The following is a 26,689-nucleotide window of genomic DNA, read 5'->3' on the forward strand; positions in this document are numbered from 1 at the left end:
GTTCCTAAAATAGAAATGAGACACTGCCTACCCAGCAGAAATAGGAAGGTCCCATATAGCAGAGGTTTGCACCCTTTGCTGGTGGGCGTGGACTGAGATGGTTAAGGTGATCTGCTTGAGTTGCATGGATCCAGGAGTGAAAGCTGTCCTTCCTCCCCCGTGCACACCTGTGAACCCGCCGCAGCAGGCTGGTGTGTGAATTGCAGGGCTGTGCCTGCCAGTTGGTTCCTGTTCCATTGTACACATGAGAACACGACCACGTATCTTGCTGAATCGGGATTTCGTGAGCTTATGCAACCCAAACCAAATCTAGAAAAAGATTGGATACTGAAGGTCAAGTAACATCAATTTTTAGCCCACAGTCTTTGATTTTCAGTTTTTGCATTGTTTAATTACCTGCAATACTTTAAAAAATACAGCAGTATTGAGATTTTAATATATATAGTGACTTTATCCCAATGGGTAAAGTCGGGGGCGATTTTGCCCTCCAGGGGATGTTTGGCAAGGTCAGAAGACATTTTTGGTTGTCACAACTGGGAGAGAGGGCGAGGACCAGAGATGCTCGCAGCATCTAGTGGGCAGAGGCCAGGGATGCTGTGAAACATCCCACAATGCACAAGACAGCCTCTTTGCCTCCTACAACGAAGAATTACCCAGCCCCAAATGTCAGTAGTGCCGAGGCAGAGAAACCCTGCAAGAGATCAACTCCATGCCTCTTCTCTGTGTTATATGTTAGGATTCTAAGTGAGTGTTCCTGTTTAAAACACAAAAAGAGTTCCACGGCTGAAACTGGTTTGAAATTAGCCACCTAGATTATATGAGGATGCCGGTCAGCTTGGGTGGACCCGGAGCACAGGTCACCAAGACTCTGTGAGCCCCAGGTAAGGCCGTGGCTGCTGTGCTCTTGAACTTTTCCAACTAGACCATCTTCCCCCCGCCACTTCTCCTTCCTGTTGGGGGCAGAAGAAAGTTTAGTTTAGAACTTCACTCTGACCCAGGGCTTCCCAGCTTCTGGGCCCTAGCCCCCTGGCTTTTGTGATGGTACCTGTGGGTGGGCTTTGGGGAGGCCACACCGTGTCTGTGTCTGTGCTGGATGTCAGGCACCACACCTGTGAACAGCCTCCTTTCGTGCAGGCCTCCCCGTGCTGTTGGAGTTACGTTCCTGTTGTCATTTCCCTGGACCTCGGGTTTCTAGAAAGCGGGGACTTAATCCATTTCATCTTGGCATTCCCACAGAGCATGTTGGAGGAACTGATGAAATTAGAAGTCACCCTTTTTTCTGTGTACAGTGGGGACACACATATTACTTTTTTAGGTTAAAGCGATCCAAAATGCGTTTTGTTTAGGAACTATTGTGCTCCTTTCTTAAATAGTTGAATTTCCGGAGTGTTATGGAACCCAGGCTTGGAACTGTCACAGCAGAGTCACAGATTTTACTTAAGGTTTCCTTTTCTGATTTCCAGCAGTACCTTCTGTGCTTCTTCTTCACCTCTCCAACCCCTAGAAGGCTCTGCCTTTTGTTCTTCCCCTTGGAGATCTAATCTCTTTAGAACAGCCTTAATTGTTCCTTTACCTAAATAGCCCCAGGCCCTTATCTCGGCTGTGGCTGGCCCTGCTGCTGATTTAGAGATTCCCTCTCTCCTCCTTCCTTAATGGCAGAATCCTAATTTTGTGTGGAAGCAGCCTGCCCAGTTTGTGAAAAGTTCCTGGCCAACTTTGCGGCTGGGAGTAGCCACGTGATGCAGTTCTGGCTAAAAAGATAGAATTGGAAGCCCGTCAGGGATTTCCGGGGAAGTTTTTCCTCTCCTGATGGAGGTGCCTCCCCTTCCTCTCTGGCTCATCCCTCTTCTCCTTCCTGCTTGGAGTTTGGAGCAGAGGCTGGTGGGAGCCAGGGGCACGGACAGCTTTGCAGAGCCTCTGCGCCTGTTCTGTAAGAAAAACACACGCCCGGGGAATTCCCTGGCGGTCTAGTGGTTAGGACTTCAAGCATCCACTGCAAGGGGTACGGGTTTGATCCCTGGTTGGGGTACTAAGATCCCGCATGCCTCGTGGCATGGCCAAAAAAAGAAGAAAAAAAAAAAAAAAGACACCCCCAGTTGGCTGAAAGCCTTGGCTGGCGCCCAGGTTTCTGTTACGTGCGACCAAGTGCACCCCTGACTGATACTCCAGCTCAGATCCCTCCCCAGGGCTCCAAGCTGGCATTTATCAGCCTGATGGCCCACTGGCATTGGGGACTCCGCAAGGGCACACGTCCTCCTTGTGACCTCCCTGACACGAGTTCTCCTCCTGCCTGCCTGCTTGCCACACCTGACCTGCCTCAAGCCCTGTCTTTTCTGCAGCTGGAAGCCCCTCCTGCCCACCTGGCCACAGCATGGGGACCGGGGCACAGGGTCTGCTGCTGAGACCAGCCCCGTCTCTGGCTCTACCCCTCCACCACGTCCCTGCTGCCTCCCCGGCGACTCTCCTCCACATCTCATGACCCCCCTGAATAAAATCTTCAAGGGCTTCTCGTGATCGTCCGTGACCTTCTGCCATCATCCATATGTTGACCCTGCTGACCTAATGACCTGTCTTAGGTCAGGTTCCCTAGAAGCAGAGCCTGGAACAGGAATTGTGGTCTCAGCTGCTCCCCCAGGGAGCTCTGGAGCTTGAATTGCTCTCCAGGGTAATCCCAGGCCTTTTGTCCCCCTGTCAATCAATCGTCGGCTGGGGACAGAGGGCAGATCCTCAGAGAAGGGGGCAGCGGTGTGCTGTCAGCAGTCAACACTCACAGCCGAGATGTGGCACCAGCCCTGGGGTGTCCAAGGAGACCACAGTATTGCCCTTAACTCCTGCCTGCGCCCACACCCCAGGCCGTACTTTCACAGCTGTACCTGGTCGCTCGCTCTCCAAACTCCCCAGGCCTCTGCTTTGCTCGTTCCGTTCCTTCTGCCCACAGGGTGGGTCTCCCCTCCTCACCCAGCCCCCTCTGCTCCTGCTGTAGCTGGGTGTGTTATCCTTGGCACTGGGAGGTGTTTAATCTCTGCGCGTGCCAAAGCCGTCTCCCCCTGAGGCAGGCTGTCTGTCTTGTCTCCTGTCCTCCTTTATCAAGTACAGTTCTTCATCTAAAACATAAAATCCAAGCATGATTTGAGTGACTGTCTTCTCCACTTTCCCGTGGATGGCGTGTGACTTGTACCAGTCGAGGTTCACAGGAGAGGAGTGAATCACTCTCGGACCTGCCGAGAAAGGCTGGCTGGAGGGATGGGCGTTCCGAGGAGTCCAGGTCGCATTTCCAGCTGCATCCTGGGCATCTTTGTCTAGTTATTTATCATCTCAAGTTTAGCACATCATCATCACTAAACTACAAAAATTGACTTCCAATCCTATTTCTTTCCGTAACCGGGACCCAGATTGATCTTTGCCTGCTGCTTTTGGGCGCTAGTCTTCATCATTTCTTGATCGATCTCTGTTCTTGTCCCATCCTCTTCCTCACCAGGTGCGGCCCCCTTTCCACCCGAGCGTCCAGTGTCCTGCCCCGCTGTCCCCGGACAGCCTAGGGTGAGGCTTCCTTCTCTCTTGCTGTGAAGTCCTTCTCAAGACACCTTCCACCTTGAAGGGCATGCTCTTTCGGCTGCCGTGTTAATATCTAAGCTGTACCTTCTCATCTTCCCAGATTGTCCACTCCAGCTGCGTCGGTTTATTTACTGCTTTGTCAGTTTCAGGTTTTTTGTTTCTAATAATCTGTGCTTTGGCGTGCCTTTAGTATTAAGAAAATTAAAAACCAAAAAAACCTTCACATACAGGCATACCCACCTAATTCCAATACCTACCCTTCCTAAGTACCCCCAGGCGGAAGGGCGTGGACTTGGACATGGATAGATGTTGGTTGGAAATTTCAGCTCCCTACTTGTCTATGTGTGACCTTCGGCAGGTTAAATGCAGATAGCAATTCAAAAAAGTAGGTGTTTGGTTTTTTTAATATTGATTGATTGATTTATGTGGCTGCATCGGGTCTTAGTTGCGGCACGTGGGATCTTTGTTGTGGCATGCGGGCTTCTCTGTAGTTGTGGTGCGAGGGCTCCAGAGCGGGTGGGCTCAGTAGTTGCGGCGCGCAGGCTTAGTTGCCCTGTGCCATGTGGGATCTTAGTTCCCTGACCAGGGATCGAACCTGCATCCCCTGCATTGGAAGGTGGATTCTTAACCACTGGACCACCAGGGAAGTCCCCGAAGAAGGTGTTTTTCGGATTTAATGATATCGTGTGTAGGCTTATTCCTCCCAATAAATATTAATGTCCTACCCTCTCTTGCACCAGTAATTGGCTGTACAGTTAATCTGACAGTTTGTCATGTACTGCTTTGCAGCGTCTGTTGTATTCTTATCTTGGATGGTTAATTCTTAATTTGAAAATGTTAGTACCAGTTCTACAAGTGGACTGAAGGCCTGGACCTTACCTTAGTATTTCTTCATTAGGGTCTTAATAAGAATGATTTCTTCATCAGGTATACAAGCATTTGAGAAGCACCTGTTACAGTTTTACATGTGAGTAGAAATATATACTTTTGAAAGCCAGGCCTTTTCTGCATAGAAAGGGTTAGTGGAGGCTCTTACTCTGGCAGTCTGAATGAAAGGAGGGACACATTTATGAGCCTTGGGACCCTAGCACTTAGAAGGAGGTGGTAGGGGACGAGCTGCCTGTGAAGGAAATGGAGAAGCAGAACCAGGAGGGTGCCACGGGACAGATGGTGATGGCTTGCCAACACATGTCCTTGGAGGAATGCCTGAAACCAGCATCACCTCTGAAATCTCATGAGAAACTTGAGCATTTATTCAGTAAATATGTATTAGTTGCCTATTGTGTGCCCCTTACCAACCTAGGCACTGGGAACTCAGTAGTGAGCAAAACAAAGACCCCTGCTTTCATGGAATCTACATTCTGGTGGGGAAGACAAGAGACAAATGTATACTAAAAGGACAAAAATTATGTGTAACACGTCTCATGATGATAAATGTTTTAATTGAACTTTAAATTGCAACCCGTCCTCCACCAAACAGCACATTAAAGACAAAAGAAATGAATGGACACAGTGCAGATGGTGCAGAGGTGAGCATGACTAGAAATACGTAAACCCCGGGTTCTCCGAGGGAGCATCTTAAGGCCACCCAGCCATACGTCAGCTGCACGTGTGTGAAGATGACTCTGCTTGGCCCTCCTTTTGTCATGTTGAATACAAATGGTCCCTTCTAAATTGGAAGAAGACATTCCAACCCAAGTAGGAGGATTCAGTGACTTCATGGGAAATCAAATTCTCCTACCTTGAGTAGGTACACCCTAGAACGTGATTATAGGTATATATACATACATTTTTACAAACCTGCTTTTTTCTTGCAGTATCTTTCTGTGCCAATAAATGTATGAACCGAATACTTTGAGTGCTTCTCAAACTTTAACGTTCCTATGAATCCTGTGACTCAGCAGATGGAGGGGGCAGTGCTGAGACTTTGCATGTCTAACCTGCTCCCAGCTGATGCTGAGGCTGTGGTCACAGATTCCACTTCGTGTAGCAAAAGCTTTTTAACAACTGCAGAGTATTCTAAGTGGTTTGCACCATAATTTACCAACAAATTTCCCTGTTGCTGGACATGTTCGATGTTTCAGTAGAGTTTACACTTTACTCTTTGCTCTTAGAATTGCTGTTAACATTCAGTTTTAGTTTTAATCTTAAATATCATTGGGAAAGTACACTTGGGTGGGGGGGAAGTTTATCTTGTTTGATAACAGACCATAGGCGAGTCATGCACATTCCATTCAATGTGGGATGTTTCTTAGGGGCCTGCTGTGTGCCAAGCCCTATCCTAGGTGTTAGGGTTACAAAGATGAGCAAAGCCCCGGCCCTGCAGCTCAGTCCTCCAGGTGCTTGCAGAAAGGTAGAGGAGACCCAAAATATACACAGAACGTTTCAGTTCATAACGGTAAACAGAGATGGGGAAGTGCCCAGGGACGGTTATGGTGTTGAAAATGATCTTCACAGAGAAGGAGAAGTGTTTAAGGGTGAAAGGAGACACGTCACCAGGCAGATCGTTGAGGGAGGATTCCCACCAGGATTCCAGATTGAGCGTGCATCTGTACAAAGGCACGGAGGCAGCAATGTGGCACATCCAGGCTTCTAACAGTACTTCTTTGTGGCTAGAGTGTAACAGACAAGTTTGTCACCTGAAGTCATAGCACCTGAGATGAGCTGGGAGCCACTAAGCAGATACATATTTTAGAGAGATGGCTTTGAAGGGACAAAATTGAGACACGGGAGTCTGGGTAAGTGACCTCCACTAAGAGAATGTCCGTGGGCCCAGGAAGTTCAAGAAGGTATGATTGAGAGGCCCTGGGGATTGATTGGGCCTGGGGACGCCAGGGAGAAGTCTGGAGCCGACCTGCAGGTTTTGGCTTGGATGACTGAGTGGATGGTACAGCTACCAAATGATGTGAGAATAGATTCTGCTTTGTGATTTTGTTTGAGGTGAAGATAGCAGGCAGGTCATTAGCTAGACAGGTCTGAGCTGGGTGAGAGGCCTGCATAGGGAGATAGATTTGGGGTCTGATCCCTTGAGGAGGTGAGTAAAAGGCAAGTGGTGAACCTTGTCGTGAATATATGTGAGCGAGGAGGAAATGGTGCTGAGGGTGGGAACCGGGACCCTGGAGTCCTGCACCGTGTGTAAGGGAGTTTACCATTGCAGAGGTTGGGAGGGAAGCGTGGTTCTAAGGCGCGCGGCATGGTGCGCAGACTGAGTGAAGGAGCGGCTGGGCCATCACGGTGGGGAGGAGAGGCCGGTGAAGGAAGCTGGGCGTTTAGAAAGGGGTTGGGGAGAGAGAGTATAAAATGCCTGTCACCTCCCTCTCTGTGTAACCATAGCAACAGCCAGCACTGAGGTAGTGCTTCTTATGTGCAACCACCATTCCCACATGAATCCTGGGAGGTAGGTAATATTGGACCCATTTTCCAGATGAGGAAACTGAGCTACAAGAGTTAGAGTCAGTTGCCCCAGACTTCTCAGGTGGCAGGTGGAGGAGCTGAGCCTAGGGGTCTCTCCTGAGATCCTCTCCAGTGTGATAGGAAAAACAAAACAAAAACACAACTAACACAACTGTCTTTTTCTTTTCTTTTGTTTCTCTCTCTCTCTCTTTTTTTTTTTTTTTTTTTTTTTTGAGCGTTTGAATGATGCATGAGTGTGTTGTGTGGCAGTAGTGGTGAGAAGAGGAAGGAGTCCAGGACTGTAGACCCTCCTCTCACTTCCAGAGCCTCTTCCTGTTTGGTTCCACTTCCCTAAAAGTAGCAGGAGAGAGTTATCTGATGTCCCAGTCCGTATCCAGCAGGAAACCAGAAACCATAGAGATATGAAAGGCTGCCCCCTCCCTTTGCCTGCCAGTTTTCCACCCAGACGGCACACAATCACAGTTCCTCAGGAAGCCGGGTGGCACAAGAGAGAGGCTGGGAATGCAGTTTGCAGGCATGCAGCCTGAGTGGCAGAGCAGATGAGAAAGAGGGGGCAGAGTAGAGCCCAGAGCCCACAGCGCCGTCCAGCACGCCAGCCGTGGGCAAGGGTGGGATCCCGGTTCCAATACCACCGTCTGCTTTGTTCTCGGGAGGTCCACGCGGGTGTGAAGTGTCGTTCTGGTCATAAAAACACAGGCATCATAGAAACTTCCTTTTTATAGATGCCCTGGTCATAGGCAGCCCCCTAGGACCCACCACTTGGCTGACTGTGCATCTAAGTAACCACGAAGTTGTGGTGATTGAAAACCTTCCAGGGTCTCAGTTGATCTCTCTTCTCCTTTAAGAATTCAGTAGATTCTTCAGCAGAGGTTTACTAGTGAGGCCCTTGGCTCAGTTTTTTGAAACTACTCAAACGGAGTGATGCACGTCTATGAAAATTCTTGTACTCTAGCGTTACACAGTTAAAATTGCAGTTGAGGGAGAGTGTTTACAGTAGCAAGAAATCAAATACTTGGATGTCAATTTGATAAAAGATTTTTTTTTTTTCGAAGAAAATGGCACAGCACTAATGGGGGAAATGAAGTGAATAATGAGATACAACTTCCTCCTGGCTTCAAGACTAAGTATAGTAAAGACATTATTTCTTGAATTAATATATAATAAATAATGTATATAATATACATTATTTCTTGAATTAATATGTAAATATCATAATGCAATAGGTGCCTATATTAGCTGGGATTTAATTAACAGTTGCTTCAACAACATGGAGGTTTATTTCTCCATCATGTAGGCGTCCAGAGGCAGGCAGTCTAAGGTGGATTGGCAGCTCTGTCCTTGGGGTGGTCCAGGGGCCCGGGCCCCTTCTCTCTTGTTGCTCCTCCATCCCTTGGGTGACATGCTGTGTGGTCCAAAGTGGCTCATCAAGTGTCAGTATTTCAGCCAGCAGGAAGGGGGATAAAGGAGAAAAGGGCGTATGCCAAGGAAAGCACCCTGGAAGTTCTCCGGGTCACTTTTGCTTGTATCCCATTGACTAGAACTTAGTCACAAGGCTGTACTTAGCTCCAAGGGTGGCTGGGAAATGTAGTCTTTATTCTGGGAGGCCATGTGCCCAGCTAAAAATCCAGAGGAGAGAGGAAGGGGGAAACTGATATGAGGGGAGATGTTTTGATTTCTACTACAATACCCCTTGTAATATTGCTTAAAAATTGAAAATTTGAGAATAAAATTAATTCAAAAGAATAAGTAGGCAAGCATACCAGAGAACATATGTATTTTTTAAAGAAAACCTCTTTTAAAGTTGTCATTAAAAATTTTTTTAATTGCCATGTTTTCTTTTTCTTTTTTTCTTAGTGTAACCCTCTTCCTGTTTTTTAATGTACCACTTTCTTTTTAAACTTTTATTATAGAAAATTTCAAATAGTTTTGAGAATTGTATAGTGAGCCCCATGTACCCATTGCCCAGATTCGACAGCAGTTTAAAGCTCATCTTGTGTCAGCTATTCCCACAAACACTTATCCCCTTCCTGGTTTTTTTTGAAGCAGATTTCATTTCTCCTGTTTCATCTGTAAATAGTTCCGTAAGTATCTCTAATAGTTAAAGACTCAACAAAAATTAGACTTTTACTTTTGGGATAGTCGTAGAGTCACAAGCAGTTGTAAGAAATAACACAGATTACTCACTTTCCCCCCAATGGTAGCATCTTGCAAAACCGTAGAATAGCACAACTGGGATATTGACAGGGGTACAGTCAAGATACAGAATATTTCCATCACCAAAAGGACCCCTCCTGTTGCCCTTCCATAGCCACCGCACCACCCCCTGTCTAACCCCTGACAGCTAATCTGTTTACATTTCTGTAATTTTGTCATTTCAAGAATATTATATAAATGGAATCCTGCAATGTGTAACCTTTTAGTATTGGCTCAGCATAATTGCCTCGAGATTCATCCAGTTGCGTGTATCAATCGGTCACTCCTTTTTTTGGCTGAGTAGTATTTCATGGCATGGCTATACCCCATCAAAGCGCTTTAGGAAATTCCCTGGTGGTCCAGTGGTTAGGACTTGGCGCTTTCACTGCCAAGGGTCCAGGTTCAGTCCCTGGTCGGGGAACTAAGATCCCGCAAGCTGCGCAGAGAGGCCAGGAGAAAAAAAAAAAAAAGCTCTTTAAAAGCATAATCTGCTGAACTCACTTTCCTCTTTCCCTTCTCCTGCCCTCTCCTCTCTTCACAGCAATGCCAAGCGAGTACAACCGCGTGAAGCTGAAAAGCGATTGCTCTCGGCCCTCCCTGCAATGGTACACCCGTGCTCAGAACAAGATGAGAAGACCCAGCTTATTGTTAAAAGACATCCTCAAGTAAGCACGAGCCCTCGGGCCGCAAGACACCTCTGATTTGGGTGAACTGGGTAGAACTGGGGGAAAAATTCAGTGAGAGCCCTGAAGATGGCTCTCATCCGCGGTCACACTTGGTCAGGGATCATTTAAAGGCACATCTGAGTCAAGGCTCAGAGCACAGGTGCCGTGGGCTCGTGCATCAGGCTGTGCCTGGTGGCAGCACAGCGCCAGCCAGGAGCCTGCAGTCCCCACAGCTTCCAGTGCACAGCCCTCGCAGCCGCTACCTAGTGCAAGAGGGCTATCCCCTTGGCCTTCGCTATTTCCAGTGAATCTAAAAACACAGTTAATGAAAGTCCCCGACAGGCATTTGAATAACATTGAATATCAAACACTAAAAAGGATGAGAGGTGTACCAGCCAGGTCACCCGTACATCCTAATAAGAGATAGAATTTTTTTCTTTTTTTTAATATTTTATTGTATTTATTTATTTAATTTTGGCCACTCGGCAAGGCTTGTGGGATCTCAGTTCCCCGACCGGGGGTTGAACCCAGGCCACTGCAGTGAAAGCGCCAAATCCTAACCACTAGACCACCAGGGAACTCCCGAGATAGAATTGTTAAAGGAGGAACTTGTCAGTTTTACTTGGTACCAGCCAAACTAGGTGGTAAACTATCCTTTCTTTCATGCTGACAGGTAGAAATCCAACCCTGAAATCTAGCCTCCCATCTCATGTTACTAATTCGGGAGGTGTAGAAGAAGAAAGGTGGGAAAGGAAATGTATGTTAATAAACACTCAGATCATTTTCCATCTCCTTTTGTCATCAACCAGTAATTATGGAGGCCCTCATATGCCTGGCACCAGGCTGGGTGCTGGCCACATGGGAGATAGACCTGGGCCCTGTGCTGCTTACAATGTGGCTGAGATGGACTTGCAACCAGGAATTACAGAACAACGGAATCAGTGCTGTAGATTCTGGGCCTGCTTTTAACTTTTTCTTCCTTCCTTTTTGTTTTTCTTTTCTGGCCACGCTGCACGGCTTGCGGGATCATAGTTCCCCGACCAGGGATTGAACCCGTGCTCCCTGCATTTAAAGCTCGGAGTCCTAACCACTGGACCGCCAGGGAATTCCCCCTTTTTTTTCTTTTATAATCAAAATAAGGGAATTATTATTTTTTTTAAATTTATTTTATTTACTTATTTTTGGCTGTGTTGGGTCTTCGTTGTGGTACATGGGCCTCTCATCGCGGCGGCCTCTCTTGTTGTGGAGCAGGGGCCCCAGGCACGTAGGCTTCAGCAGTTGTGGCACGCAGGCTCAGTAGTTGTGGCTTGCGGGCTCCAGAGCACAGGCTCAGTAGTTGTGGTGCACGGGCCTAGCCGCTCCACGGCACGTGGGATCCTCCCGGACCAGGGCCCAAACCCGTGTCCCCTGCATTGGCAGGCGGACTCCCAACCCCTGGGCCACCAGGGAAGTCCCCAAAATAAGGGAATTATTAATGCACTGAGTATAATACCTTTTCTGGGACTGGAGAAAAGAATAGGTCACACTGCATTCACAAGATTCAAAAGATATTAAAGGTACTCAGTAAAACATCTTCTCATCCCTGCTCCCCACATTTCCTCTTTCCACTTAAAGATGACCAACATTAGCAGTCTTGTGTATGTAAGAAGTACCGTGTGTGTGTATTCCCCTCCCCCGACCCTCTCTTTTTTATGCAAGTGGTTGCATCCCATTCACTTAGCATTGTATTTGATCCCAGGGAAGAATTAAGATGCTTGTCCAGGTTTTCATGGTAGAGTCTATTGAAATGAGAATCAAGAAGTCTTGAAAACACTTCCTAGCAATACTTTCTTGCAACATAATCCTCAAATATTAAGAACTATTTAGCATCTATTGTGTATGGTATACTATGCAAAATGCTATATATATATATTTTTTAAATTTATTTATGGCTGCGTTGGGTCTTCGTTGCTGCGTGCAGGTTTTCGCTAGTTGCGGCGAGCGGGGGCTACTCTTTGTTAAGGTGCATGGGCTTCTCATTGCAGTGGCTTCCCTTATTGCAGAGCACGGGCTCTAGGCACGTGGGCTTCAGTAATTGTGGCACACAGGGTCAGTAGTTGTGGCTCAGGGGCTTAGTTGCTCTGCGGCATGTGGGATCTTCCCGGACCAGGGCTTGAACCCGTGTCCCCTGCGTTGGCAGGTGGATTCTTAACCACTGTGCCACCAGGGAAGCCCTAGATGCTATAGTTTTTAAACTGCCCTTTTCTTTAGAGTATATTTTCCCCTTAAGGTTATTCCTTAACTTCGTTTTTTCAATAACGCAACTTATTTAAAGTACTGGTTCATAAACTTGATTTAAACTATTTTTTAACCTTTATTTTGCCAGTATCACTTGGGGAGCTTATTAAAAATGAGATTTCTAGAAGCAGGACTAGACTCAGTTCTTTTCTCCTAGTGTGTGTGTGTGCGTGCACGCATGTGTTTTAAACTGTAGAATAGTTTGAATTTATCAGATCTTTAAAAATAGTTTTCATAGGTGGTATTAAAGGTGACTGGTGGTACTGTCTTAGCCTCATTTCTGAGTAGAATTGTTTTGAAGAATAATAAGTAGATTGTTTATTTTGTTTTCCTTTTTTTTTTTTAAGAACTCACTGTATTTTCTCCTAATTATTTTTATTGTGGTAAAATAACATAACATAGAATTTACCATCCTAACCATTTCTAAGTGTACAAGTTCAGTGGTATTAAGTACATTCACATTGTTGTGCAACCGTCACACCATCCACCTCCAGAACTCTTGTCACCTTGAAAAGCTTGATCCTTTATACCCATTAACACTAAGCCCAGCCCCCCTTCCTCTGGCCCCTGGCAACCACCATTCTACTTTCTGTCCCGATTTTGACTACTCTACGTACCTCAAATAAGCGGAATCTTACAGTATTTGAAGGACTATTTTATTTCATTATTTTTTAAAATATTTTATTTATTTATTTATTTGGTTGCACCGGGTCTTCGTTGCGGCAGGCGGGCTCCTTAGTTGTGGCTTACGGGCTCCTCAGTTGTGGCACGTGGGCCCCTTAGTTGTAGAGTGAACTCTTAATGCGGCATACATGTGAGATCTAGTTCCCTGACCAGGTATCGAACCTGGGGCCCCTGCATTGGGAGTGCAGAATCTTAACCACTGCGCCACCAGGGAAGTCCCAGGACTGACTTTTTTTTTTTTTTTTTTTTTTAATTGAGGCAAGGAATACGACTTTATTCCGAAAGCCAGGCATCTGAGAAGATGGCAGACTAAAGTCTCAAAATAACCATTTTCAGGACTGACTATTTTAAAGTGGCAAAAAATTGAAGCTGAGATTCTATAGTTCAAAATTTATTACTTAGTTTTTTTTTTAAGTCCAGTAATCTATATTGTGATTCGGATTTTATTGTGGTACCTTTGCAGAAAAAAGTTTTTTCTATATTTGCTTGTAACAAAGACAGTCATAAATGACTAATTTCTCTTGTTAGAAAAATAAGAAATGCTGCCTTAAGAGATCATCTTAAAGACTGTACTTTTATGCTGTGTGGCAGGCAGACTATTTGGGTTAGGTTTTCAGTTATTTCACATGATCTCTCTTGATTATCACGTGACGACATCATTATACGTAATTGTTTTTTTTTCTAGGTGTACATTGCTTGTGTTTGGAGTGTGGATCCTTTATATCCTCAAGTTAAATTATACTACTGAAGAATGTGACACGAAAAAAATGCATTATGTGGACCCCAACCGCATAAAGGTTAGATATTCCATCAGTGTGGTTTCAATTAGAATATTTCCAAGTGTACGCTTAAATAGTAATATTGTCTCTCAAGTGTTATAATCAAATGTTCATGAAAGTTATAAACAGAAGGGAAAACACTTAACCTTAGCACTTCAAAACACCCACCTAACACTCACTGTTCTTCCCCCATTTACTGAAGCCGTGGGGTGAGGTGAGTTCCATTTGACCCTGTAGGGCACCTGTCATGGAATTAATACACCATGACGCTGCCAGCGTACATGTTCTTAAAGCAGATCAGGAAGAAATTCTTTTAGTATCATTTGTCATTTCTGTGTTTTATTTTTCGTTTTAATGATTGCACATTGTATTTCGAGATTTTTCCTTCAATGTGTATTTATTTTTTTAATCAATTGACATATTAAATGCTGATTTCACTGTCTGAGTTATAAATTATCTGATACTGTTCAGCCTTGGACCAAAGACAGATGATTTTCAATAAAGTAGCATGGTAATAATGATAACCGACATGTATGGGTGCTTTACATGTATTATCTCATTTAGTGATCATCATGACTGAGAGATATCCCAGGGTTCTCTGCATCTTACAGATGATGGCCTGGGAGGTTAAGTTGCTGGCCCAAGTTCACACCTAGTTTAGTTAACTAGTTTAGTTAATCTAGTTTAGTATATACTGTGTAGCTGTTCTGAGAATGCTTTAGCAATAGAAACTCATTTAACCCTCATAACAGTCCTGGGGATACGGCTAGTGTTATTACCCCCACCTCATAGCTGAGGATAGGGAGGAACCTTAAGTAACCTGTCTGAGGTTACCTCAGCAAGTAAGTGGTGGTGTGAAGGCTTGGACCCAGCAGTGTGGTTTCAGAGTCCAGTCTCCTGGTGACTCTGCTTGCTGCTGGGGTAGGGAGCGTCCACAGAGAGGAAGCCAGAAGTTATAGGTAGCATGATGCAGAGGAGAGAGCTTAAACTTCTGACCCGGATTCAAATCTAAATGCCGCTTCGTAACAATGAGACCTGAGGCAAGTGACTGAATCGTTTGGAGTCCCAGTTTCCTCAGCTGTGAGGTGTAGATAACAACGTCTGTGCAATGGGGTGGTCATCAAAGTCCAGTAAGATAGTATGCACAAAGCTCCTTTTCTAGTCCTGATTTTTAATCACGTGTTTCTATTCTGTATATGCTTTGAAGTACCTCACATTTTTCTTAGTACAGACAGGTATAAACATGTAAATGAAAAGAGTGTACTGTAGTTAACAAATGCACAGCTTGGCCTGTGCAGAACCCTTGTGTCTCAGGGGTCTTGCTGATCACGGGGCCTTCCTCCCCTGCTGTTTCTGTCCCTCAGATGTTGGCCGACTCAGTTCATCTCGGCAGCATTAGCCCCTCTGCTCTGCTGGAGCAGGATGTGGTCCCGCCATCATCCGCTCGGGCTTTCCCTCCTGAACGGCTGGCCTTGCAGACATTCCCAAATCCCTTTCAATTCCAAGGCCTTCCACAGCTCGCTTGGATAAACTTTGCAGACATCCTGTCTCTGTTTTTTGTCTCCTGGAAAAACCCTGAAATGCTGACACTTGATACTGTGATACACGATTACTGGTATCTGTGAACTCGTCCCTTTGCTACACTTCTCCACATTCTCTGTGCGTCCCCTCTGTCCTGTCCATTTCATTCATCAGGCCGTTGACCTTCTGACCAACAACAGAGATCACTGCTCTCGAGTCTGGGTTAATTGAGGAGAGATGTGAACTCTCTGTGCAAGAGTAGAGCACTGTGTGAACTTGTGAGATGGATGGAGAAGATGTGGTTTGGTAACACCTTGGGTGAAGTCAACTTAGTGGTTTTCGTGCCTGGCCAGCGCTGTCCGCGTCAACTGTGCTGTGGCTGCCTACAGCTGTTTTCTTTTTAGCTACATTAATAGGCCACTGGTGGTCTGCTCGAACCTGCCGTGTTCAGACAAGTGCTCTGGTCATTATGGCTCTTTAAGTTTCCCCTAAGGAATTCTAATGACTTTAAAAATTTTTTTTGGCCACACCCTGTGGCTTGCGGGATCTTAGTTCATCAACTAGGGATTGAACCCGGGCCCCAGCAGTGAAAGCGCCAAACCCTAACCACTGGATCGCCAGGGAATTCCCTAGTGATTTCTGAGAAGAACCAGAGCAGAGATTCCAGACCTTGTCCCTGAGGAACCTTTGAAGGGATGGGAACATTTGCATAGAGAAGACCAGTGCAGGACACATGGCAGCTGCTGCCAACAAGCCAGAGGGAGAGTTCCTGGCCCAGGGGAGAGTCAGCCTGCCCGGGTGGCCTCACTGGAAGAACTTTGGATCAAGGGTGACAGCCAAGCTGAAAGGAGAAGGGTTTGATGGTCCACGACATCCAAAGGTGGAGAAAATGAGCTGCCTTTGTGGTGAATCTCTGGAGGTCTTTGACCAAAGCCAGGATAACTATTTTGGGGTAGAACTCAGGCATCAGACAGTTGGTGGCGCAAGGGCCTTCTGAACCCTTCCAGCCCTGGAATTCCGTGGTTCACTGCAATCGTCTAGTACCTGGCTGGAAAGCGTAGGCTGGTTTCGTAACCTGGGTTTTTCCTGTTCTGAATGCAGGCATGTGACACCACTAGTTCCCACTCAGTGACGTTCAAACTGAACCTCAGTGGTCTTTGAAGCTCCTCCGAAACTTACCAGATTCCATCTGGTATTATGAATGTTTGTGTAAGCATTTCATTGTCCCATCTAAAGTATGTTATTTGAGAAGCGGGGCTGTGCTTATACAAATATATAGTTTCTAGGATTCTGGAAAAAGGAATAATGATGCAGGGTTGCCCTTGAAATCCTCTGTTCTCACCATTGCCCCAGTTCAGTGTCTCCTTACCCGCCTTTCTGCATTCAGGCATGCTAATTATGGCGGAAGTAGTATTTCTAATAACTGAATCTGACATGTTGCTTCCTTGCTTCAGACTCTTTGGTTTCTCTCCTTTACCTTCAGGAGATTATCTGCACTCTTTAGTCTGGCCTGTAGGGGTCTTCATGACTTGGTTCCTGCCAATCTCTTCAGGTCCCCTTTGTCACCGCTACCATCGCAGCCCTGCCTGTATCAGGCACACGAACCCCCTCACAGGTCCTTGGTGAGCTTCCTTCTTCCTCGTTATGGTTTTGATCTGATAACTAATGATGTTGACCATCTTTTCATGTACTCATTGGCCATTTGTAGGTCTTCTAAGGAGAAATGTCTATTTAAATTCTTTGCCCAATTTTTAATTGGCTTGTCTTTTTATTATTGAGTTGTTTAAGTGTTCTCTGTATATTCTGGATACCAGTTCCTTATCAGATATATGATTTGCAACTATTTTTTTCCCATTCTGTGAGTGGTCTTTTTACTTTTTTTGATGGTGTCATTTTTAGCACATAAGTTTCCAATTTTGATGAAGTCCAGTTCATCTACTTTTCATTTTGTTCCTTGTGTCATATCTAAGAAACCATTGCCTACTGTTTTCTTCTAAAAGTTTTCTAGTTGTAGGTCTTATACGTAGGCCTTTGATCCATTTTTGAGCTACTTTTTATATATGGTGTGAAGTCAGGGTCCAGCTTCATTCTTTTGCTTGTGGCTTTCCAGTTGTCCCAGCATCTTTTTTTTTTTTTTTTTTTAAGAAATTGGAGTTTATTTATTTATTTATTTTTGGTTGTGTTGGGTCCTCGTTTCTGTGCGAGGGCCTTCTCCAGTTGTGGCAAGTGGGGGCCACTCTTCATCACGGTGCGCGGGACTCCCACCATCGCGGCCTCTCTTGTTGCGGAGCACAGGCTCCAGACACGCAGGCTCAGTAGTTGTGGCTCACGGGCCTAGTTGCTCCGCGGCATGTGGGATCTTCCCAGACCAGGGCTCGAACCTGTGTCCCCTGCATTGGCAGGCAGATTCTCAACCACTGCGCCACCAGGGAAACCCCTGTCCCAGCATCTTTGTTGAAGACTCGTCTCTGTGTTTGCTGCGTTTTTTTTTTTTTAATTTATTTTATTGAAGTAGAGTTGATTTACAATGTTGTGTTAATTTCTGCTGTATGGCAAAGTGATTCAGTTTTATATATTTTATATATACACACACACCCATATATTCTTTTTCATATTTTCCATTATGGTTTATCACAGGATATTGAATATAGTTCCCTGTGCTCTACAGTAGGACCTTGTTGTTTATCCATTCTCTCTGTAATAGTTTGTATTTGCTGCATTCTTTCTTCTCTGCCTGGATCCCTTCCTTTGCCTCTCTATTATTTATCTTTTACATCAAATCTCAGCTCAGGGGTTACTTTTTCTAAGATCCTTCTCCGATCATCCTTCTCTCTTGTCTTCTAGGAGCCCCCTCATACCTTAATCCTGACAGATACCACTGTGGTACTTTAACTGTTTTGTCTTCCCCACTTGTCCTCCAGACAAGCCCTTGGGAGATAGGAATTGTGGGATAACATTTTACATTAACGAATACGTACTTATATGTATTGAACTCCAGAGGGAGGAGAGATATTACTCAAACCTCAGCACGGTGTCTCATCTTTGAACTCCAGATTGTACAGAAAATCCACAGTTAAATTTTAACAGGCAATTCTTTGAGGACTCTCAGTTATGTACATTAAGTTTAATATCCTTTTGAGGACTAGGGCAGATACCTCCTATTCAGCTCTTCCTATCCCCCAGTAAACAGACTCTCCCTTCTCTTTCCCCCTGAACCATGGCATGTGAGTCCCCCCCCCCCCACCCCGCTTTAGGCTGGTGGAACCAGTTTTAAACCTAAGTTCACTGCTGGGCCAGTAACAGCCTCTCATGGGTGCTAGTGCCCTGTCCCAACTGGCTCCAGTAAGGATTCCTGACTCATCCCTGATGGGGGGATGGAAGGACCTGATGAGTGGGATCAGCCTCCCAAGCCCCACTGCCTGCATGGAGAAGGGGTGATGGCTGCCTGAACGAAGGACGCTACGGTTCCCGAAGAGGAAGGAGCAGGAAATGGAGACCCAGGAGGTAGCCCACGGTGACTGCCACATCAACCCATTTCTGAAAGACTTCTAAAAGATCGTTATTTTTTCCAATTAGAAAGTCCCCCGTAATGGTGCGGAAAAAAGGAGGAATGGGGGCACGGTTAAGTCAAACAGGTTTGTGCAAGTCTCCATTCAGAAATTAATAAAGTAGAAAGTGAAAGCCTGCTCTAACCGTGGTGGAATGAGGGGTGTCTTTTATTCTATTACTTGAGACTTTTTTTAAAAAATGTAGCTTTTTAGCACTATTGACTCTGTCAAATTGCCCTACTTTTCACAATGGTCGTGACAGCACGTGCAGACAGCACATGTCTCAGCAGGCTTTGCAAAGTAGAGGAACAGCAAGAGTAGATACTGCTGAGGATTCGGGGTGGGGAGTAGCAGGATGTGAGACTGAAAATGAGACAGGACCAGAGCGTGAGAGGCCTTGAATGCCACACCAAGCGGTTCCTAACTTTGATATCTGGTCACGCATCCCTATACAAGAAGAGAAATCCTCTCTCAAGTCCCCAGAATAGAGGAAATAGCCGGGGAAGCCGGCTGGTATGAAGGGCTGGGAGATGGTGTTCAGTATGAGCTCTCTGCAAAGAAAACCCTGTCTCCAGGCTTTGGTGGAGACTGATCCTTACTACCAAGAGAGTTTGGACGAATCTGAATGATTGTGGCTGTGTATTAGCAGAGGAGGGTCTCAGAGTCGTGAGAGTGGGGCCCTGTGAGCTTTGTTGATGACGTTCAACAACTTGCAAGGTCAACAACCCTGTTGGACTCTGAACATCTGGTTGCATTCTGCCTGTATTTATACAGCGGAAGTGTGGCCATGTTTGCTGTGGGTTTTCTATTTTCTATTTAAAGATGTCCCTGAACGTGCCATTTGTGAAAAAAGACGAACAGTGGTCTCTGCAGGGATGCTTGGACAGTTTGAGTGTGGTGCAGATGTGAAACTGCACTTAAAAGATGTGTGAAGAGAGACAAGAGCACATTCACATCAATTTAGGTTCAGACCTCGTGGTAGCACCAGTTTGAACTTGGCCTTCCCTCAGGAACTAAAGACCACACATCACCCTGGGGACTGCCTCCTGGGCCGTGTGGTTCATCATGGCCAAGTTTACGTCTTCACTGTGACTCCATAGACCTACACTCACGTATCCAAAGTAAGCAGAGTAGGACTTCCCTGGCGGCCCAGTGGTTAAGACTCCGCGTTCCCAATGCAGGGGGCACGGGTTCGATCCTAGGTCGGGGAACTAAGATCCTGCAAGCAGGGCAGTGTGGCCAAAAAAAAAAAGTAAGCAGAGTAACCCTGGGCTGAGTTAAATCAGTCCAGACACTCACACTTCCAGATCGATCCCTTTCTCTCCTGGGTGCCGCTCTTGCTTTTCCCAGACCATCCTTTAGTGGTCTCATAGAGGTGAGGAAACTGAAGCCTTGAAAAGCCTTAAAGTTCATGCTTTAACCAAGTTTACACTACTGGTAAAGAGATCTGAAACTGCGTCTAGATCCAGATCACCTGATTGTTTTCTTCTTAACCGTGTATTGTGATAAAACATACATACCATAAGACTTTCACCTTTTAAGCATCCAGTTGGAGGAGTGTTAGTAAATTTATAGTGACACCACCATCACCACAATCCTGTTTAGAACATTTCATCACACAAGTTAATTCCCGCTCACCCCTTCTGTGGTCAATCGCCACCCTCAACTACCAGCCTGAGGCAACCATTGACCGGTTGAGATTTTACTGTGCTATTCTCTCTGTGACTTGTTTATTCAGATTTTTCCGCTTTTAACCACGTAAAAGTTATAGACAGCTAACTCATGGAAGTTAAACCAGAGTTTACAAACGTGGAAATGAAAGTGTCATTGCATAACTCATCCCCTCGGTTCATGTGGTCTGTGGCGGAGTTGGGCTCCTACCCAGGTCCAGTCAGCTCCAGGCCCCAAACTCTCCTTCATCCCAAATGCTGTGCCCTGTCCTGGGTTTAAATCAATAAATAAAAGAAAACATTGCCTTTTACTAAGAATTATGCCACTTGCCTATATTTCTGAGAAGGATTGTCCTAAAAATTATGGGGTAGAAATGAAAATGGAGATTTTTACTGAGGAAAATTCATTTTTTAATATCCTTCAGGGAATTCTCACATTGTGGTTTTCCATGGCACATCGCCACATCAGTGACAACTGAAACTGCCTGATGTCTGTTTATTCTCAGTTGTGGGCAGCCAGCAAGCTCAGCCTTGAAGCCTTTCAAAAAATGAAGCTCTTGTGTCCATGCCTCGATTTGGGAGAAGACGGGGCTCCTGTATCTTTGAGGAAGTCACCAGTCCTCTGGTTCCCAGTGGTCCTCACCCGGGATGGATGCCATCCGGACCCCACTGCGTCCTTCCTCGCCAGCCTGCTCTGGCTCCCAGGTTTGACATTGTCTGCAGTGGAGAAGAGGAAGGTCGGGATGCTGGCGGTCTTGACTGCAGCTCCACGAGGCGAGCTTTCCCCCCCGAGGCATTTTTCTTCTGAGCTTTGAAACCTGGAAGAGGAAGGAGGGAGGCTGAGACACTTCTGGGGCGTGTTACATGTTTAAACAAGTTGAAACAAGAGAAGAAAAGGAATTGCTGTGGCTTTGGCCATTTCCAGTGGCATTCAGAACATTGTCACTGGGATTGATTTATTGCACCTGCTGAGGGACGGGAGGGGCCACCATCAAAAGATGCTCTGCTCGCAGTCTAGAAAATTAAGTTTGAGGCCTGAGATGGAACTCTTTGCCAGAATGGAAATGGAATGAAATTTCACTCCTTCCAAGTGAAACTAGAAAATTTGGTGCCCAAGAGTCGTGCTCCAGTGTCCGGCTCCATCACCTCACCTCTCTTTCCAGTCCTGAGTCAGTCACTAAGCTGCCGTCTCTTGGCACTTCTCGGATGTTCATTTCTATCCCAGGAGATTTGTAAAACAAGATGCTTGGGATGTCCTTCCATAGTGAAGAATTAGACCTTTTGTTCTCTAAAAACTTGTTCCCAACCCTCAGGCCCGGGGTGTAGAGACAAGTATGGATAGTACATGTGGCTCCTCTTCTTGCCCTGCCCCCAAGTTGGGCATTAAGTGCCTGCAGGTGCAGAGTGTCACCAACCTGGAGGCCTGGTCAGGGCGAGCCCTCCACGCAGGGGCTGTTCTGGGTTACGACCGATTCCTTGCTTAGCTTTCCCTCCGATTCCTCTCGGAGATGCTAATTCGCGAGGTACCAGTGGTGGTGTTTGTCACCTGCTCTCTGTGGGCAGAGGCTGGGATTGTAGGGGTTTGGGAGGTGATCAGGCGACGTGAGCCTGCCAGCTCAGCCCTCTTCCTGGGTGTGCCACCCGGAACCCTCAAAGCGAAGATACTCAGGACCATCTTGCGAGGTGTCCTAGGTGTCGTGCCGGTGACCTCAGACAAGTGACCTTACGTCGTGTCTGCGGCATCTTCTGAGGCTCAAAGAAAATCCATTCCCTTCTTCAGACATGGGGCCAGATTCTTAAGATGTAGACAGCGTGCTCTTCCCAGTACTAAGAACTTTTTGAAGCTGTAATTTAAAGAAAAGGGAGTGGGGTTCTCCTGCAGTAAGATGATTATTTCTACAAAAATTTTATTATGCAAAAATCAGACAAGACTTTGAGGAAAAACATAGTTGAGACAAACATTTAAAACTGTATATGGCAATAATAATCCTCATAATAATACTGACACAGTTCAAAAGACATATTCAATCCTGAAAATAAATATCCCAGCAAATAAAATAGAGGAACACACACACACACACACACACACACACACACACACACACACACACGCAGCTTGGTGGGAGGAGGGATGAGGTAGGGCCAAAACTGCTCCGTGTGGCGATGAGGACAGAAGGCACAGTGATGTTGCCAGATGGTCCCGAGGCAGCATTTGGCCAGACTGAGCCCAGGGGCAGACTGTGGGGCAAGTGGGTGTCTGTTCCTTGTTTCTCCGTGTCTTGCTGTGTTCAGCCGGGCTGGTGTACTTGGCCTTCAACAGTCATTTCTTGTCGATGCAAAATATTAACGTGCAGGGAAGATGGTATACAAAACCAAGGCAACTTCTTTGTTGACCGGACGCCGTTGCAGGTTACACCTGGTTCCCATTCCAGACTGTGTGAAGCTCATTACTCCATCTGATAAATAAGCCTGTTTCTCATCCAACTAGATAGGAACCTGAAATAGGAAATCTTTTTCTCTTTCGGCTGTGCTGCACAGCATGTGGGGTCTTAGTTCCCTGACCAGGGGTTAAACCCGTGCCCCCTGCATTGGGAGCTCGGAGTCTTAACCACAGGACTGCCAGTAAAGTCCCTGGAAATCTTTTTTTTTAAATTGTGTTTAAAAAAAAAACCCACATAAAATTTACCGTCTTCATTATTTTTAAATGCATAGTTTGGCCCTGTTAAGTATATTCACATTGTTGTGAAACAGATTTCCAGAACATTTTCATCTTGCAGAACTGAAACTCTACCCATTAAACAGCAGTTCCCCATTTCCCCTCCCCGCCAGCCCCTGGTAACTACTGTTCTTCCTATTTCTATGAATTTGACTGTTAGATGCTGTCTATAAATGGAGTCCTACAGTATTTGCCTTTTGTGGCTGGCTTATTTCACTGAGTATAGTGTCCTCAAGGTTCATCCATGTTGTAGCACATGTAAGGATTTTTTTTTTTTGTGGCCGCACCACGCGATTTGTGGGATCTTAGTTCCCCGACCAGAGATCGAACCCAGGCCTTCGGCATTGGAGCACAGAGTCCTAACCACTGGACCACCAGGGAATTCCCATGTCAGGATTTTATGAAACATGAAATCTTAAACACCTCAAATTTATTTGAACAGCTTAAAATAAACACCTCAAAATTTATTCAAAATTTATTTGAAAATTTGTTCAAAATTTATTTGAACACCCCAAATTTATTTGAACAGCTTAGGCTGGGAGGGTAGGAGGTGGGGGTCCTTCCTGTTTTACTTGTGCCATGAAATAAATATCCTTGTTGAGTTTGTCTCCTTGTCATGTGATTCTCCCAGGTTTCCCTCTCAAGTTTCTAGCATAAATTAACTCTTTATTTATTTATTTATTTATTTTTAATTAATTAATTTATTTATTTATTTTTGGCTGTGTTGGGTCTTCGTTTCCGTGCGAGGGCTTTCTCCAGTTGCGGCGAGCGGGGTCCATCCTTCATCGCGGTGCGCGGGCCTCTCACTGTCGCGGCCTCTCTTGTTGCGGAGCACAGGCTCCAGACGCGCAGGCTCAGTAATTGTGGCTCACGGGCTTAGTCGCTCCGCGGCATGTGGGATCCTCCCAGACCAGGGCTCGAACCCGTGTTCCCTGCATTGGCAGGCAGACTCTCAACCACTGCGCCACCAGGGAAGCCCAAATTAACTCTTTAAACCAGATTTTTGTTGTTGTTGTTTTTTAAAATTTATTTTATTTATTTGCTTTTGGCTGCGTTGGGTCTTTGTTGCTGCGCGTGGGCTAGAGGGGGGCTACTCTTCATTGCGGTGCGAGGGCTTCTCATTGCGGTGGCTTCTCTGGTTGCAGAGCACGGGCTATAGGCGCGCGGGCTTCAGTAGTTGTGGCGCATGGGCTCAGTAGTTGTGGCACGTGGGCTCAGTAGTTGTGGATCAAGGACTCTAGAGCACAGGATCAGTAGTTGTGGTGCACGGGCTTAGTTGCTCCGCGGCATGTAGGATCTTCCCGGACCAGGGCTCGAATCCGTGTCCCCTGCGTCGACAGGTGGATTCTTAACCACTGCGCCGCCAGGGAAGCCCCCTAAAGCAGGTGTTTTGTGTTACAAGACAGTCATCCACAAGGGAGGTACATCAAACATCGCAGGACAAAGTGTCACCTGTCAGAGTATATTTCTGATGCCTGAGACCCTTTGACACTCAGGTCTGTGTGCTTCATTCCAGAGAGCCCAGCAATATGCCCAGCAAGTCCTGCAGAAGGAATGCCGGCCCCAGTTTGCCAAGAGGTCGATGGGGCAGCTCTTCAGGCACAGGTACAGCTCGGACCTGCCACCTTTCGTGACGAAGGCCCCCGCAGGGAGCGAGGCCGAGTACAAGTACGACCCTCCTTTCGGATTCCGCAAGTTCTCCGAGAAAGTCCAGACCCTCTTGGAACTCTTGCCCGAGCATGACTTTCCTGCACACTTGAAAGCCAAGAGCTGCAGGCGTTGTGTGGTCATTGGAAGTGGTGGAATCCTCCACGGACTAGAGCTGGGCCAGGCCCTGAACCAGTTCGATGTTGTGATAAGGTACGTTGGCTTTCAGACCATCCTCTCCCCTCTGGACTTCAGTTCTCTGCTGTGGGTCAGGGCGGCCCTACATGTCCCTGCCTTCAGGGGACTCACTGTTTGAGAAGTTGAAACAAAGACATGAAAGGATTGGACGCCCCAAACTGTGCAGTACTGACCCTAATTTTGGTAAAAACCCTTTCAGAGGAGGTGAAGGTTGGAAGGATGGGTAGATTCAGATAAGCCAGCAAAGGTGGAAGGCTGTGCTAGGCAGGGCCCAGAGGAGGATGCAGTGTAGGGAGCTTGAGTCAGTGGGGCGCCTGGCTTCTGAGAGCAGGGCTTGGGGTGGGTGAGCCCTGGAAGGTGGCACCGGCTGGGGCCAGAAAGCACACAGAGATGTTTGAAAGCCACATAACAGGCAATAGGCAATCATCCTAAATTACAGGAGTTTCTGATAGTTGGACAGTCATGTCAGGGGACACCAAGATTTCTAGTCTGGGATCTGAGACGTTAGTGGGACCGCTGTCAGAGACGGAGTAGTTGAGGAAAATCTCTGGCTAGTGAGGGAGGATGACAAGATCCATCTCAGATATTTTGAGCCTGAAAGTGGTGCTGTATCCACATAATGCCTTTATCCCCAGTAGCTGTGATCTCGGGCAAGTTTCCTTGCTGTCCTGTCCTTGCCTCCGTTTCCTCATCTGTAAATGGGGGCAGTGATGGCACAGACCTTATAGGGTTACTGTGAAAACAAAATGAGTTAACATCTAGATGTAAAGCACTTGGAACAGTGTCAGACTTGGGGTAGATGCTCAGTACATGTTAGCAGCTATTTTTGGAAAATGTGTAGGAAGCTAAGGAGGAAAGGGCACGGGGTGTAAGATGTTTGTAGGAAAGAACCAGACTTTTGTAAGGGCCAAGAGATAGAAGAAACAAGTAAGAACCACGTTTTAAGGCGAAAGGTGTGACGTGAGGGTGTGGGAGTGGGTTTGGGGCCTCGGGGGTTGTGGACGTTGGTTACCTCGTCAGGTAACTGCTTCCTTTCTCTGGGTGCTTCCTGTGTGCCAGACACTGTCACGTGCTCTGGATGTTCTCGTTCCATGGTGAAGCCATCCCCTTAGCCAGGGTCAGGCATGAGGACACAGAGACACTGTGGGGCACAGGGTCCAGGCCAGAGCCTAGCATTCCACATGCAGGGTTGTGAGGCTTCCAGAACCTCACCCTGACTCTGTGTGAGCAGCCGTGCACCGGCGGCACCGGGGGAGGCAGACAGGACCCCACATGCCCTTCTAATGGTGCACGACCAATACACGGGAGGAGAAGAGGTAAGAAACCGGGGTGCACACTCCAGTCCAGAGGAGAGATGCAGTGGAAGAGAAGGGCGGCCTTGAGCTGACCTTGAAGAATGGTGGGATTTAGCCCTTTAGGAAGGAGGTGGGCAGGAGATCTGGGTGGGGAACCTTACCTGGAAGAAGGAACGAGGGCCTGGGAGAGGGAAAGGGGGCTGGGCAGGTGGCTCGATGCCCAGTGATGGTGGGGCCAGACTGGACAGCATGGACTTCAGGCACAGGCACTGGGGGCCACAGAGCACTGGGGACCAAGGAAGGGGACTTAGCCTTATTATGATGGAGATCAGTTGAAAAACTTTTTTGGGGTAACTTTTATGTTATTTATTTATTTATTTATTTTTAAAATTAATTTTTATTGGAGTATAGTTGATTTACAGTGCCGTGATAGTTTCCACTCTTTTTTAGATTCTTTTCCTATATAGGTCATTACAGAGTATTGAGTAGAGTTCCCTGTGCTATACAGTCGGTCCCTATTAGTTACC

At 46.5% G+C, this 26,689-nt stretch overlaps 1 protein-coding gene across 2 annotated transcripts in view; it reads left to right on the forward strand.

Moving 5' to 3' along the window:
* The window catches only part of ST3GAL5 (ST3 beta-galactoside alpha-2,3-sialyltransferase 5), a 51,367-nt gene that overhangs the window by 13,093 nt on the left and 11,585 nt on the right, over positions 1 to 26,689 (forward strand). The window contains exons 1-4 of one of the 2 annotated variants that reach the window (XM_059942837.1): positions 835 to 881; positions 9,704 to 9,827; positions 13,474 to 13,585; positions 24,539 to 24,882. In XM_059942837.1, coding sequence (XP_059798820.1) covers positions 9,706 to 9,827; positions 13,474 to 13,585; positions 24,539 to 24,882 — 578 coding nt within the window. In that variant the 5' untranslated portion in view covers positions 835 to 881; positions 9,704 to 9,705. Of the gene's footprint in view, positions 1 to 834; positions 882 to 9,703; positions 9,828 to 13,473; positions 13,586 to 24,538; positions 24,883 to 26,689 lie in introns of those variants that run through there. The other variant, XM_059942836.1, reaches the window with a different exon arrangement.

Source organism: Balaenoptera ricei, chromosome 13 (assembly GCF_028023285.1).
Source record: "Balaenoptera ricei isolate mBalRic1 chromosome 13, mBalRic1.hap2, whole genome shotgun sequence".
NCBI classification, from domain to species: Eukaryota; Metazoa; Chordata; class Mammalia; order Artiodactyla; family Balaenopteridae; genus Balaenoptera; species Balaenoptera ricei.